General features: G+C 35.0%; 1 protein-coding gene across 6 annotated transcripts in view; it reads right to left on the reverse strand.

Moving 5' to 3' along the window:
- Positions 1-1,539: 1,539 nt before the first annotated feature.
- The window catches only part of Il13ra2 (interleukin 13 receptor, alpha 2), a 45,715-nt gene continuing 30,003 nt past the window's right edge, over positions 1,540-17,251 (reverse strand). For 2 of the 6 annotated variants that reach the window (NM_008356.4, XM_006528707.3), the window contains exons 6-14: positions 15,934-16,042; positions 14,159-14,310; positions 13,074-13,227; positions 12,385-12,505; positions 8,901-9,085; positions 7,725-7,870; positions 6,276-6,420; positions 2,506-2,621; positions 1,540-1,739 (exon numbers count right to left, since the gene is read on the reverse strand). In NM_008356.4, coding sequence (NP_032382.1) covers positions 1,683-1,739; positions 2,506-2,621; positions 6,276-6,420; positions 7,725-7,870; positions 8,901-9,085; positions 12,385-12,505; positions 13,074-13,227; positions 14,159-14,310; positions 15,934-16,009 — 1,152 coding nt within the window. In that variant the 5' untranslated portion in view covers positions 16,010-16,042 and the 3' untranslated portion in view covers positions 1,540-1,682. The remainder of the gene's footprint in view (positions 1,740-2,505; positions 2,622-6,275; positions 6,421-7,724; positions 7,871-8,900; positions 9,086-12,384; positions 12,506-13,073; positions 13,228-14,158; positions 14,311-15,933; positions 16,043-17,251) is intronic. The other 4 variants (XM_030251234.1, XM_017318395.1, XM_006528708.3 and 1 more) reach the window with 3 other exon arrangements.

The following is a 17,251-nucleotide window of genomic DNA, read 5'->3' on the forward strand; positions in this document are numbered from 1 at the left end:
TCAGAGTTTTATAATGCACTTCTCCCATGTAGCTACATTATTTAACATTTGGGTGCATATTTAAATAATCTTTTTATTAAAATCTTCTTGCTAATTTCAGATAGGTGTTTTCTACGATCATTGACATGTCTGCACTGGCTTGCATCCAGCCCCCCAAAACCCACAAGGCTGACAAATGTTAAGAAAGGCAAATCCACAAGTAAGCTTAGCAGTGTGTGAACTCCATGACCTAGGGTGCAAAGAGAGAATTGACTCTTGAAATGTGGATACTTCATTCCTCCTTAGAATAGCAGGCAAAATACACATAGAGGGAGTTACAGAGACAAAGTTTGGAGCTAAGATAAAAGGATGGACCATCCAGAGACTGCCCCACCCAGGGCTCCATCCCATAATCAGCCACCAAACACAGACACTATTGCATATGCCAGCAAGGTTTTGCTGAAAGGACCCTAATATAGCTGTCTCATGTGAGGCTATGCCAGTGCCTGGCAAATACAGAAGTGGATGCTCACAGTCATCTCTTGGATGGAACACAGGGCCCCCAATGGAGGAGCTAGAGAAAGTATCCAAGGAGCTGAAGGGGTCTGCAACCCTATAGGAGGAACAACAATATGAACTAACCAGTACCCCCAGAGCTCATGTGTCTAGCTGCATATGTAGCAGAAGATGGCCTACTCAGCCATCATTGGGAAGAGAGGCCCCTTGGTCTTTCAAACTTTATATGCCCCAGTACAGGGGAATGCCAGGGCCAAGAAGTGAGAGTGGGTGGGTTGGGAAGCAGGGCAGAGGGAAGGTATAGGGGACTTTTGGGATAGCATTTGAAATGTAAATGAAGAAAATAGCTAATAGAAAGATTGTTAAAATATATAAATAAATAGATAGATAGATAGATAGATAGATAGATAGATAGATAGATAGATAGATAGATAGATAAAGTTGTCCTTGGACCTCCACATAAGATCATTAACATATATGTGTACATATAGACACATACTAATATTTTAAATGAAAGGCTACCTTTAAAATAACAAAGGGTTCTTACCATAATGTATATGAGTTCTGAACTTTTCAAATATAGTCCTCAGTCATGTCATAATTTTCAGCCTTATAGCAACTTTTTATTTTTTGAAATGTGATACTCGCGGAACTGGGAATGTATTCAAAGCATCCTTCATACTTACTCATGATGTGTACTTTCACCCAAAATTTCAGTTTAAAAGAACCATCCACAAAACCATTAAGTCTCATTTTTCAAGACTTGGCTGTATCTCGGTAGGTTAGTTCAAATTGAAAGATCATATTATCTTATTAATACAATGTTGAATAAAATATGACCCATCTCTTGATGTATCTATATATAGATCTCTCACCACAGATTTATGAGGAAACAAAGCAATTACTAGAATATAGTAAATTTACTATCTGCTAAAGGTCTGTGCACCATAAAGTCTACCTAATTGTATTGAAGTTAACCATGATATCACACATGTGTAATGTCTTGAAAGGCTGATTCATGACTATCACACACTAAGCCAACTTGAGATATATATCCAGCACTTTAGTCAAAAACCCAACACTATTAGGACAAACACTGATTTTCAAGAAGATGTATTCGAAATTTTAAGAGAAATTGAGTTTAATATGACTCCTGCTGGCTGGCTCTATGTCAAGAAATTGGTGGTTTAACAGAGGGTATCTTCATAAGCACACACTTCTTTGTTCAGATCCACATGGAGGCTCTGAAATTCAAAAAGAACTCTGTCACTAGCAAATAATTAATAATACAATTTCACTAGTACTAACAATTTAAAATTTTAACAAACAAAGAAGTGAAACATTCCATGGACAGCCCATATTCTATCTTTACAAAACACAGTATTAAGATGTTTTTCACCAGTGTTCCCTTAGAGCCTACGTCATGGCTAGTTTTAAGTGTCAACTTGACACAATTCTAAGTCATCTGGGAAGGGGATTTCAATGAGGGAATTTCCAGGTCATGTGAACCTGTGGTTACATATGTGAGGAAAAATCTTAATTACATTAACTGATATTGGAAGATCCAACCCACTCTGAGTAGCACCACTCCCTTGACTTGTACCCTGGACTAGGTAAGAATAGAGAAGGAAAGCTGAATGGTAAAGTGTGCATACATTTATTTCTCTCTCATTTTAGCTATAAATGTATGTGACCAGATGTTTTAGGACCTATGTCACTTTCTCCCCTCCCAATCTGTCTCCTGGAGTCTGTGCACTGTGCAATTTTCTCATCTAAAGATCTGGAGTATTTCATGTTCTTAGATATTTTTCTCCCATTTTGACAGAATTAACTGCCACTCCCCAAAATGTGGGTTTTCAGTATCAAATTGACTACTTTCTGAGGATATTACAATAATGTGTATAGTATCAGTTGTACCTTATAGTGAGCAGACAAATGTATAAAATGCAGGCCTTTGCCTTCTAAATGTATTACTCTGTATGTCTATTTGACATAAGCTTAACAGCTTACCAATGTGGGTTCAGGTTCTTCCTTCTCCACAATAAGGCAAAGAAGTAACAAAAGGAATATAAAGAAAAGACAAACTGGTACTATGAAAATAATCTTTGAGTCTGGCCCTGTGTAACCTATGATTAAAAAAAATATAACAATAAAAAGAGAGATGTTAAAGGTTTATAAAGAATCTGGAAACATTTAATACATAAGTAAACTGTCAATAATGCAGTAATGGAATTTAACTGACATAATTGTCAATGCACAGATGCCACAATTGGGTCTGAGTTTAGCATACAGAAAATCTACTTTGATGTACTGTGATATGTATCCCAATCCAATTACAAAAATAACTCGCAAAACAATATAATTTTGCTTAAAATTTGATGTTGTGATATTTCTCATTAAAAACTCATAGTACATGAGTCAAATGATTAAATAAATAAATCTCATGTATCTCTTAAATCTCAAGAATAAGATATTATCTTAATAAAGATATGTGTATCGTGATAAAAATACACACAGTGCTAATGAAGCTGACCTTACAAGGTCACCATCTAAGATTTGTTGAAGCCTTAGAGGCTGAACTAAGTGACAAGACATGATGCTGCTGTTTGATGTTTTAGATGTAACTTCTTTTTTCTGTTTTTTTTTTTAAATAGGGTTTTTTCCTTATTTTAGTACTGGTAGTGATTGAACACCAGGCCTTGAGCATATTAGGCAAGAATTCAAGCATCCAAAGAAGACCTGACCAAGGCATGATGTGTTAATGTTACTTCTCCATAGAAATAACAGTCAGTAGATACACTTAAACTATAGAAAATTTTTCCAAGTCAAGTATCTCAGATTTGTTTTGGAATAACACACAGCATGTTAAATTCTAGAGCTAGACCTATAAATCTACCTCCCATTTCAATTTGTCTTTGTCTTATTCCCTTGGGATCTTAGTTTCTCCTAGAAAATTTTGAGCCAAATTCAAATGCTTAACATAGGAAAGATTTACAGGGGTAATTTCTGGAGAAGTAACAGACAGTATAAGTCTCCTGACATGCAGAATTAACAATAGCAAGACAGACAGTTCATTTCCTGATACTCTGTTTGTGTTCTCTAATCTAGACAATTCCTACAAAGTTCTTTTATTGCAGAAACATTACTACTGTTCTACTTATTTTCCCCATCAAGTTCAGTTTGTGTTACCCAATTGCTCATGGAAACGGGTCCTGACCTGGAATATGGTCAAATGAACAGGGGTCGTTATTAAAGAAAGCTAACTCTCTTTCTCCCAGCAGGTATACAATGCCAACTCAAATTTGGAGTAGTAGAAAGGTAAGGGTGGAAGGGTGGCTATGGGAGGAGTAGAGGGGGTTAATACAATCAAAATATACCAAATGAAATTTTCAAAAAAACCATTTACTTTATGGAGTTTGTATGATTTTGTGTGTATACTAATTGTAATAAACTATGCCAAATCAGATGGAAAAAAGACAAAATAATATTAAAACTAACAAAGGACGATTCTGAGCACCTGAACATGGTCGGTGAACTAAGCTCAGATTTTTCATTCAGTTTCTCAAGAATTGTAGAAAAGTAGATATGTGTTGTTTAAACTAACTGTGTTTGTGTGTGTGTGTATGCGTGCATGCATGTGCAATTGTCCTATTTTTTCTATAACTTGAAATACCCAAAAAGAAATGTAACCTAAACATCTAAAACTATAAGCAGTGCCAGAAAATCTTTGTTCTTAAATTGTAGGTCTAAGTTATCACTCTACCAGGAGATACCTGTCAAGGAAAAAGAACTCTCAGTACCCTACATTACTGATGAGATTTTATGTAATGCAAAGAGATGTATGTTATGATAATCTAGTAAAGAAATCAATATAACCACTTTATACAATTTTTGTACTTCTGACAAAATATAACTCAACACAAACACACACCACACACACATACATACACACAAGTATTTTCCAGATTTCCAAAAGTGGCTTCAAAAGTAAAAAATGTAAAAAGAGTAAAATTATTTTTTCTCTTTATACAGATATCTCTTGCTTGAACTCTTGCTTACCAGTACTATTTTCATCCATATTCTCTATAGGTTGTATAAGATATTTTCTTTGGTTATTATTAATTTTTCCCAACTTGGGGAATAACAGAGACTTGACAAGAGTAATAAATACTGCTGAATATATAATCTCTGCAATCTGATACATGGTAAGTACTTTAAAAGTATTCAATAAACAAAATCAAACAATGTTTTTGCTGTAGGTAGACGGACGTAGAGACACCATTCCACTATAGTAGAAGCATGTGTAAGTTTTTACACTTACATCCATATATAAATAACAGCATAGCAGTGCTGAATGTATATTTCTTTAATTTTGAATAATTATCAATAATTTATAGTGATATAAATATATTCTGAATTAAATCATACTATGTGCCACCTTCTAGGCCTTTATGTTTGGATCACTATGAAATCTGAAAACATTCTTATCATAAATCACTTTCCATTAGTACAGAAAGTAATGGCTTTAACTAAATACAAAATCTGTCATGGTTAGTTTTCATTATCAGCTAGACATGCTGTAGAATCATCTTGGAAGAGGGGCTAGATGAGAGACTGTCTAGAGCAGGATGGCCCATGGGCATGCCTGTGAGGCACTCTGTTGTTTGGGTTAACTGAGGTGAGAATATCTGTAATGGAATTTTCCCTGTCCAATTAATTTAATTATTTATACAACAAGAAGCCAGTGATTGGATAGGGGAAAATGGAGGCAGAGCAAAGAGTGGCAGAGATGGAGACAGACAGACAGGTAGAGAGGAGGAAGTAAGATGGAGGCCAATGAACAAGATGATTCAGAATCCGCATGGTTTTAAATAGCCACAGGTAGATGTGTTATCATATAGGGATAGAATAATTGGGGCAACTTGTCTAATATAGGTGGGCAGCCTGTATCATTATCAGTTGGCCCTGATATTATTGTATGGGCATCTTGTGAATTGAGAATTTATTGATATATAAATCTGACTGATTAATTTTAAATTTCTAGAGTTTTGTTTCTACCTGGTTGCTGGGTGTTGTGGCAGCTGACCACTGGGTGGGGGTCGTTGCATGGTGCTGGTGTGGCAAGAAACCGCCAAGGGAAATTATTGAGTCTGGATTCACTGTTCCACAGGATAGGCCCTGGACTAAATGAAAAGATGACAGGGGCCCTACCGGTGGCAATGTGAATGCACTCATTGCTTTCTGCTTTCTGTGTATGAGGAGCAGTTTGGAAATTCTGCCATCTAAACCGCTTTACTGTGATAGGCTGTATATAACCAGGAATCCTGAGCTAATTAAGCCGTTCCTCGCCGTTATTTTTGGATAGAATATTTTATCACAGCAACAGACATGAAACCAGGACAACATGTAAATTTGAAAAATGACCAGTAAGTATTGTTAAGACACTTGGAGCCAGCTGCATCTCCTTCTTAAAAATTCTGTTCTAGTGAAAATTGAAAGCACAAAAAAATATTGATTAAAATGGACTCTGGGCTTTGCCCGAAGAACTATGAAATGCTTATAAAAGATAAACAAAAATATTCCATTAAAACAGAACAAGATATCTAGTTCCAAATGAATGTTAGGTGTCCAATAAGCCTATCTTGATTGAAGTACTTACTTTTCCTCCATTTATAGATGCACAAGATTATTTGATCTCCAATTTACAACTGCACTGAGAAGAAATACATTTTGCTACCCAATAGCCCCAGTTACTTCGTTCTCATCCATATAGTGCATACCTTCCCAACATTCCTCTTCACTCCATTCGCTCCAAATTCCATCATCTGCACAATATATATTGACCTTACATCTTACAAAAAAGCATAGGTCTTCACTTTCATTTGCTCTCCTCTTCAACTTCATATCGTTTTTGTCTGTGGCAGACTGAAAGCCAAGGAAAACTATGGTGTGTTTATTTGAACTCAGTACAACAGCAATGATTTCATCTCTGCTTCAAAATGTTTTGGGACATAAAACAACAGCATTGAGTTACTACAAAGGTCCACCACTTTACACTGATTTTTAAAGGCATTTTCTCCCACTACTTCTCTGTATTTAACTTTATCTTTTGTTCTTTTATAGATTACTTGTAATAAGAAACATCATGTGCAATAAGTCACAACTCTACATCATTTAGTGTCCACAATATCCATATTAGTGTCAGATATTCTAGGTTCTATAAATGGGAAAAAGCTATATGGGAATTACTGAATGTTGATTGCATGGAAACCAAAATATTCATCTCCAAAGTGCATCCCCTCCTCTTTTTGGTCTGATTAACTTTAAAGTCTCATGTAATAACGCTCATGAACTGACACAAAACTACCACTTCATATATAAGACTACTACAAGATACTCAGATGTTCTCACAGGGATCACAAGGGAAAAAAATCCTAAAGAAATTACTTCAGGTTTACACTTTAAAGTGCTGCAGAGGTCTTCTTATATGTAATTATTGCTTTTTATTTATTTAACTTATCTACAGAGCCTTGAAAATACATAGTATAGACTTAAGTAGACTGGGAATCAGATTTTGAATCTATTTCAAACTGACTGCCAAGTCAATTAACCAGCCTGGGCCATGTCTACTTAATCAGTAAGCATTTTTCTCACCTATATATGAATTGAGTCATTGAAAACTAGTAGTTCACCTTCTGTCTCTACCAATTTCTAAACTGGAAATAAATAAAACAAGGTATACCAAGGTGGGGTAAAAGAAATCACCATATCATTGAAGTTTGGAGTCTCACAATGATCACTTTCTTTACAATCCTTTCTTCTCTAGGAAATGTCTAGTGTACCTGAGGACTCTTAATTTTGACTTCATGATTGTACTTAAAGAAGTGGTTTGTGTGTGTATGTGTATGTGTATGTGTTATGTTTGAGTCTTATTGGAAGCCATGCAATCTATTTCAATTTCCTTGAGAAATTTCATTTATTAAAACAAATTGAAAACAAGTGACTAGACTGTATTAGCAACATTAAAATTGGTGTAACTACTTAAAACTTTTGTTTAAATATACATATATTTCCTTTGTCCACTAGATTTGGCCTTCTGGAAAATAAACTGAAATATTTATCATGGTCTAACTCCTTTTTGAACAGCAACAGATTTTGATTATCCAGTATCCTATTACATTTTTAAAAGTTATATTTATGATTTTGGCAAATAAGTACAATATCCATACCTCCCAGGAAATATCGTCTTCTCGGATCACAATTTCATAAGTGTAACACCTTGGTGGAATGGGTCCTCCAGGTGTGCTCCATTTCATTCTAATATCAATGGAATTCTCCACACTAATATGAAGGAATTCTGGTGGCAATGGTTTAACTGAAAAGCAGAAGGAAACTATTTCAACATGAAAGTTGATAAGTTAGCAGCATCCTTCATCTAAAGCTTGGGACACTCCATAAGCAAAACTTTCAGAGACAAACTACATGGGTCAAGATTATTCTCATAATGTGACTGAAAACCAAAGTTGCTTGCCAATCAAGGTGGACTTCTTGAAAAAAATTGTTATTTGAGAAACCCACCCCCACTCTCTGTCTCTCTGTCTCTCTCTCTGTCTATCTGTCTCTGTCTGTCTGTCTGCCTGTTTCTCTCTCTCTCTCTCTCTCTCTCTCTCTCTCTCTCTCTCTCTCTCTCTCTCTCTGTGTGTGTGTGTGTGTGTGTGTGTGTCTGTGACTGTGAGTGTGTGTGTGTGTGTGTGCGTGTGTGTGCGCACGCACGCACGTGTGTTGTGTATTTGGAGACAGAGTTTCTCTGTGTAGCCTTGGCTGTCCTAGAAATTGCTTTGTAGACCAGGCTGGCCTTGGATTCAAGAGGTCCACCTGCTTCTGCCTTCCAAGTTTTGAAATTAACATGTGCCACCATCACCCAGCATGGGAAACTAATTTTTGTTTGTTTGTTTTTGATAAAGCCTACACTGAAAAATATTTAAGGTCAAGAGAAAAAAATAAGAAGCCTAAGTCATTGCAATCATTATCCCATTTTTACAACTTTAGAAACAACCAAACCACTTTTACTACAACTACTATTGTGACTGTTTTCTAAGTAACACATACGTTGTGGTCACTATATATCTGGCATTGCACCAGGTCTGCCTGATTATAGAACCTTTCATACTTATAACTGTTAGAAATAAAAATACAAATTCTGAAGAAATAAAATTGTTTGGTTCCCAATCGTTTATCATTGGATGCCATGACTAATAGAGTCTGTGGATTGCCTTTTGCTTCTGGGTTTGCACTACCATCGCTTTACTAAACCTCACTCTTCTTCTCTTGCATCTTCTGCTCACTTAGAAATAGCCTAGAGGAAAATCAGCAAGTTTTAAGTTGACTTCATTTGCTCATGTCACCTATATTTTGAAGTTGAAAAACTGTATAGCTGGATCTGATGGGTTCCAACTTTGAAGATCCATTAACACAGATAAAAAAATCTTTATAGTCTGATGAGTCCAAGTTGGACAGTTTGCATCCAACATTTTTTTCATCATGCTGGAGGTAATCAGCACACTGTAAGGCATGATCCAAGCCCTCATACCTACAACACAAGAAGCAGTTTAGGAATTGTTTAGTAGCATTTTTTTTTAAATCTTGGTGCTCAGTTTTAAATCATGTTATTATATGAAATGCACATATGAGCACAGTATATTGATTCAGTAGATTATACATATACCTATAAACACACATACTCATATATACATATATATGTACATATACATATAACAATAATTATTTTTAAAAGATGTCATGAATTTGAGTGGAATTGAGATGTTACAAGACCAGTTGGAGGGAGGAGAGAGAGGTAGAAATGATGTAAATATGCTACATATGTACAACATTCTCAAATAAATAGAGAAAGTTAAGTTATAAAATGGATAACACAAAAAAAAGAATCATTTAACAGCATTCTATGCTTTAGTGCACCTACTATTTGCTACACGCAATAATAAGATCTATATATTCAACAACAGAAAAACAGGAATAGTTAACATCATGTAGCTTCAGTTTATTGTTAATCTTCATAAATTCTCAAAGGAACTTAAGTATTATCCATCTATTTACTTTTTGATGACTAATCAAAATTTGTGAATTAAAGATTGCGAATACTTAGGTAGCCTTAGTAGCATTTAACAAAGAAAACAATTTGAGTAGAAATAAGATGTAAGAGCAGATATACAATTTTCTCAAGTTTACTAAAATAAAAAGAAATCCTCTGATATTATAGCACTATGATATGAGCCTGAAAACCCATGACTAGAGGAAGAAGTAAAAGGAACAAAGCAAAGTGCAGTGTAACCTTTATCAAGTAACATGTAGTTTTCCCTTTGCCTTAAGCAAGAGATTTTACCATAGCATCTATCAGTGGAAAGAGGGGCCCATTGGTCGTGTAAACTTTATATGCCTCAGTACAGGGGAACACCAGGGCCAAGAAGTGGGAGTGGGTGGGGGAGTGTGTGGGGGACTGTTGGGATAGCATTGGAAATGTAAATGAAATAAATACCTAATTAAAAAAATAAAGTTAACTTTGTATGGGTGATATAGCTGGGATGAAAGGGCTTGTTAACAACTGATTCTTAAATCAATAATTCCTGACTTATCCCCCCCAAAAAAATATTAGCTTGCAATGTAAAATGTAATTTTGGCTTTAAAAGCAGCCAAAAATCCCTTCTAAAATGAGACCAGCATAGCAGCTGACAAGGAGCTAGTGAAAATATCTAAACTCTACTAAATGTAGTTTATACCAAGTGCCCTAATTTAGGGAAGTGTTTAAAATTTTTACTCTTTTGGAAAGTTGCCTGCTTACAGTGCAGGAAACTTCATATCCATGATTGACTTTGTTTATTCATTATTCTTTGACATAGAATTTCACTATACACTATCCTGAAACTTACTATGTAGCCCAGTGGTCTGGTGTCAAATTCATGATTGTTATACATTAGCCTCCCAAATTCTGGGATGACAGGTATACATCAATATGCCCAACGGTTGTTTAGGTTTACAAAAATTGACTGTGTGACTTTGTGTCTGTGAAAAATGACATACACTCTGTGAAATGTTAATTTTTATTTCTCTCCATTTTACTAAGGGAGGATAAGTTATCTTAAACATGAAGGGACACTGTGAAGAGTGGCTTCCTCTCTTCTTTGCTGTTTTTTTTTAAACTAGAGCAGTGTTTCTCATTTAACAAATGTTTAATATTTATTGATTTATTACCAAAAATTTAGAAATGTGTCCATTCAATTTAAGATATGGAAAGTGAAACATTCCCTTAAGAGGAAATTGTTTGCTCAAGGCTCCCTAGCTACATGTTTCCAGAGCAGGGTTTAGAGCCCAGTTCTCAAAAGCACTAATCCTTTATGCCCAATCATGTATATATTGTGTTTTTCTTTTAAAAGATGCAATCAGAGTGTGGCCTTAACGTTCACAAATACTATGAGCTTGGCTTATCTTGCTTTGTATTTCTTTGGTAAACGTACAATCTCTGATTTTTCCATTTATCCATGTTGCCATCCTTGGTTTTATTCATTTAATGATTAGTATTAATCTATTGTGAGTATGGCCTTCTGTGATTAGTTAAGAGAAATGTGAGAATTGATTCACATCCACCAATCTTAAAAAAAAAAAAAACTTGAGGAGACAAAATATGAGATAAGTTTGAGTATCATCCAAAAAAAAAAGCAAGTGCTATAAAAAGTTCAGTAGCAAAGATGAACAGAAACTGGCATGATCAGCAGAGTCAATGAATTTAGACATCGCATGGGCCTAGAAGGATGAAAAAGAATTGGTAACCAAGTGAGGCAGAGGCCATTCCAGATTGCAAAATGCACAAAAGTCAAGACATGGATAAGGAAAAGAAATGTAAAGATGGATCTATAGAGTACCATATTGATCCTGGCCATAGCAAGCTATAGTTTTGGAAAGGTAGTGATACAGTGAGGTGAAAACTTGAAATGCAACCTGATTTGATCCTGGGCATAATATGCAGGTACTGGAGGTATATGGTCAGGAGATGGTATATAAAAAGACAAGGAAGACAAAGGTAGCTCCAGGATGCAGAAATGAGCAGAAAAGAAAAATGGTACAATCTGAGCAGCCACCATTTGGGAGGTCATGGCAGATGTCCAAGTGAGGGATGAGGGGAGTCTAAAGGAAGACTCTTACAATAGAGAAGGGAAATGAAAAACAGATGTGCAACTTAGCAAAAGAATGTCAGAGTGTGGTGGATGATTGTATTACCATAAAGCAATTAAGGAACTGGCTGCTGACGGGGGGTTATGTTTTCACTGGTCCACCACCCATGTGCCACATGCATGCCCACACAAGCCCTAGTTGAATTCAGCTGAACACAACATGAGAATTAAAACAGAACAAAAAGACAAGATAGTCGGATAGGACTTGTTGAGTAGGAGGAAAGAAAATAAAGGAGGGGAGGGGTGAGTGTGCCTAGAATGTATTAAATGTGCATAGAAAATAAAATCTTTAAAAGGTTCTGTTTTTAAAGCTTCACTAACAGTTAATTAAAAAACAGCAAGAAGATCCACTTTGACAGATTACTGCTTTATAAAAGCTAAGTGTATAAAAAAATATTCAAACTTTTAAAACAATAAACCCAGGTATCTGTAGGATGAAATACTTCATCCTGTACAGAAATAGTCACGGAATACCTTGCTATATGTTCAACTTGAGATTCCCACATAATTATGATTAATTATCATCATACATGTGGCTCTGGTTAAGAAAATGGTTGGAATTCAATAGAGATATAGTTGCTTGTGCTCTGTACTAATCCTGACAGATGTTTGCCCAATGAAAGATTTTAAGTATAAAAATACTTACCAGAAAAACATGGTATAGTTGGTATCAGAATATACTGTCTTGCCAGGTTTCCAAGAGCAGACCAAATACTGCCAGTTATAATATATACACTTCATGTCCTGAATTTTAGTTTCCAAACTTCCTATGAAATGAATGAACTGTGAGTACCTGAGAGACATGGTGACAGATCATCTATGCAATCACTATGCAATGGTATTTCCTTTGGCTCTGCTACTTCATTTAGCAATCAGCATAATGAGAAAGATTGCAAAAGGAAGTTACCAGAAATCACTTCACTGTGAGGAGTATAGGCAAACCTGAAAAGGATTGAGGGCTTATTTACTGTAGTTCATGTCAAAGTATTAAATTAATTATTCTAAGATGCTCTCAAGAATTGAGCAAATTCCCATCCGCATTTACTAATATAACTCCTTACTGAGGACACTACCAATAAGATGTAGACTTAGTTTGGTTTTTGTTGTTGTTGTTGTTGTTGTTTATTGTTTTTTGTTTTTTTTAGTTTGTTGATTTAATGAGTTAAAAAAATATAACTCACTTAAACTAAGAAAGATTCTGTTTATGTCTAATTGTCACAGGATTTACTGTGCATAAAGTCATCTATATGATTCATTCATCATAAAGGTTAGGGAACTTATTCTCTATATGGATTTTTTCTGATAATATCAAATGTGAAAAAGAAACGTCTTAACCTTCATCTGATATCCCATAAGAAGCTTCTATCCATGGACTTTGTACTTCTGATCCATTTGTACAATGCTCTGACAAATGCGTACGTATCTTTCCTTCAATGCCTTTATTAAGATCAAACCCATCCTTGTAAATTAGATTCCTAGTAATTATAGTCTGTTTGATAAAAAGATGAAACAGTCTATTTTAGAAATACATGGAACATAACAATTAATATCTAAGATTCGATATACTACCCCAGATATAGTTCTGTCAATAGTAACCTTTGTATATGGTATTATTCAATTAGGTCATTCAAAACAAAACAGAGGACATTTAGCAAAGGAAAAGACTCTGTGATAGGAACATGAGCTCTTAATTTGGAGTTAAATGGTTCATTTTGAGACATGGGTATTGCATGGCCAAAGATTTGTCATTTCAGATATACTATAAAACCTTCAAGAATCCCATAAAATAAAAAAGTCTAAGAGGCACCTGGAGAAAAGTGGACAATTTCTAAGTATTTGAAAGATGAAAAAATAATATATTAGAGAGTCTTATATTTCTGTAACCCAGCAGTGTATCTTGTCTAAAATGTTTTTCAATAAATATTAGGCTTTAATTGCTCATTAATATTCCCCAGCTGAATTACAGAGTTAATGGTATACCATTTGTTACAGAGCTCCAAATGAACACAATAGTTGACTTTATAAATAGCTAATAATTCAATAAGCTTTCATTGAGAGCTTGTCATCCATGTAAAGAACAATGCCATGTTCTGTGATGTGTATGCAAAGATTTAACTTTACATTGAGGATTTTGTTAGAATTATAGAAAATAATCTAGTAAAAGAAGAAAGAATAAAATACAGCAAAATGCATAAATGTTCTTCAAGTTCATATCCTCTGAGTTCTAGTTTTCTTGTACTTCCAAGGGTAATCTTAATATTGAATGAGGTCAAAATAGTGCACAGAAGCTTACATGGCAGCTTTTCATATAAGAACTAGAACTGTTAAGGCACACAAAGTAATGGATAGTGAAGTCAGTGGTCACAAAAAAACACCTAATGATCAGATCACTCTGACATCACAAATCAAGCTTTCCTTACCTTCCAGCTGTCGCTATCAACATTTCGGTATTTTAACTCATATTCTAGTGTACAGCCCTTAAATTTTTCTATAACCACAGGAGGTTTCCATTGCAAATAGAGATAACCAAGTAATCCAGGATCCAATATTTCAAAATCCTGAGGAGGATTAACTGAAATGGAAGGAGAGTATTTAGATTTTTCCTGTATTTTATGAGGAAGATTGTTGAATGTGAATAATTTCCAAATGCCCATCACCTGATTCCTGGGTAAAAGTTCTAGCACATCTATAGAGTGGGATAATATTTTACTAGAAAAATGAGTACAGAACTGATAAGAGGCTGTAATTGGAAAAGCCTTGCAATCATATTCTATATACAGGGAAGCTGTCTCATAAAACCACGTGTATGTGAAGACAGTAGATTAGTGGTCACCAGGGACACAGGGTCTCTCCATCAGAGAACGAAAGTATTCTGGAATTTTATGGCAGTAGTGGTTTCATAACTTTTTGGATATACTAAAGTAATCTCAAAATACTACATTAGAAAAGAGAGATGATTACTCAGGATGCAAAAGTAGAAAGATCTCTGTATGTTCAAGGTCACCCTGGTCTACAAAGTGAGCCCAGGACAGCCAGTTCTATTACACAATGAAACCTTGTCTCAAAAACAAAACAAAACAAAACAAAACAAAACAAAACAAAACAAACAAAAAAACCAACCAAACAACCAAAACATACAAGGAAACAAAAACAACCATTACCAGCAACCACAATAAAAACCAAGGAAGATGTTTTTGTATATTAATAAATTTGAAGTCCATAATATTTCTGTGTAACTGTCCTTTTCAAAAAAAGCACATGAGGAAAATGTGATCTCTGTCTCTTTAGGAACTAAGGCTGTACACTTGCCATGGAGAATTGTCAGTGGACATGTAGACCAGGATTTGTGTAATATTATATAAATAATGGTTATATAAATGTCTCTAGTAAAAAGAACCACTCAATACTCACTCAGTATTATGTTATGATCAGCATAAAAATTGTGATGGATACAGGAAAAGCAGAAGCAAAGAACCTTAAGAATTTGGAGTACAGGCATGGCTTGTGAGTAGTCTGTGGAGATAATTAAATCTACAGCTCACTGAAGTTCAGAGTTGTCTCCAGAGTTTGAAAAACCAAGCCTTTCCTACCCATTAAGTAACACATCTAGTAGCACTACAATATTACCATCATGTTAGCCCTTGACTAATTCTCTGTGATGAATGTTGTTCATTTTCATACAACTTGCCCAGGGACTCCACATCTTAGCCTAGAGAGTCTCCCCAGTGAAAATGACACATCAAATTTGTTGTTTTCTTCCTTGAAGTTAGAAATCCACATCAAACTAAGTGTTCATCAGACACTGAAAAACTCATTATTATTTGTATTGAAATATACACTGAAGTGTTTAACTTCCATTGTCTGCTTTCTCCGATTGTCATAATAGTAAGAATAATAAGAAAAGATTCAAGTTATGATAGGAATATATAATTTCAAATACTTGTTATTTCCTCAAAATATCCAATACAAGAAGTCTGGGAATTATTTTATGATGTAGCATTTAAGCCACGAAAATATGATCATTAGTTACCTTACCTATCCATATGAGTAGCTATCAAGAACATATATATTTTTTACATTCTGGCAATACTACTGATGTTATCTACCAGTTTTACACTTTTATGATATATACTGAAAACACGGTTCATATCCTTTAAGACTACTTCATTAAAATTAATTAAATTTATTAATTTACCTTTTATCTCCAAAGAATAGCCAGTTATTGTACAAAGAAGAATGAAACACAAGCATCTGATATGCACAAAAGCCATTTCTCCAGGATTTAGTGTGCTGAAAGCTCTACTCTAAAAAGAGAGAAGACAACAGTGGGGATTTATTGTACTTCAAATAATCATGTGGGTAAACATAATAGATAATATTTCTGGGAACTATCTGTGTACTTTCTAGAAAGACAGGAAAACTGTGCCCCTTGAGCCATGGAAATGGAAATTAACCTTAGAGTCAAGGCAAATGCAACATGAGGATTCTGGTCCCCTAAGATCAAGACTAACCCACATAAAGAAAGCTGGAAACACTCCTCCATACACACTTACTGAGACTCTGACATGGATATAATGACTTTAAGAAGCCTTCTGTCTGAAATCAAACCCAGCAGAATGTCCCTGAGAAGAACTTTGGACATCCCTGTATTCATAAGAACCATATGTCCTAAATGCAAATAAAACCTAGTGACGTATACTATTTTCTAAGAAAGAGTAGTATTTGAAAGTAATCTAACTTGTAAAAATAATCTAAAAGTCTACATGAACACCCCAGAAAACTAAGAACTTTGTCCTTGTACTTTATAATGATGAAGTCATCATTGTCTATTCAGAGCTATCCTGGATTTGGCCATTTTTCCTATCAGTAAATATCATTTCCTCCTCCTAGTTTTTAAGTGTTTTTTCACTTCTTCCCTCTTCCATCCAATGCCCTCATTGCAACTCTTACTCCATTGATATTGTCATCAAAGCTCATATCCAGGCATCCTGTCTCCATCACTGTGTGCACACCACTCACAAGACAAGTGATTCTTCTAGGGGGAAAACCAGAGCTTCGCTTTTCTCTTTAAACTGGTAGCAGCATTGCATTGCCACAGGACAAAAGGTGGTCTCTTTTAGATTTGAAGAACACTGTTTAATGATCAAAATCTAAAGATTAACCACTACAAATAGATACTTCATTTTTAAAGTCTTTTTTTCTTTTTAAATTATTTGAGAGTTTTATACAAGCATAACAATGAATTTTGGTCATTTTCTCCCTCATTACCCTCTCCAGCTTCCCTTCCTCCTGCTGAAACACTATTTCTCAACAACACTCCCTTCTATATTCTGCTTATGACCCACTGAGTTTAATTAGTGCTGTTTAAATAAGCTAGTGGGGAGATTATTTTTACTGGAGTATCGACAACTTAACAGTGTCTACATTATCAATGAAAATGATACATTCTTCCCAAATATCATTAACTATTGTGAATTGCTCAAGAAGAGCCCATCTCCCCATCTTTGCCAGTC

Source organism: Mus musculus, chromosome X, assembly GCF_000001635.26.
Source record: "Mus musculus strain C57BL/6J chromosome X, GRCm38.p6 C57BL/6J".
NCBI classification, from domain to species: domain Eukaryota; kingdom Metazoa; phylum Chordata; class Mammalia; order Rodentia; family Muridae; genus Mus; species Mus musculus.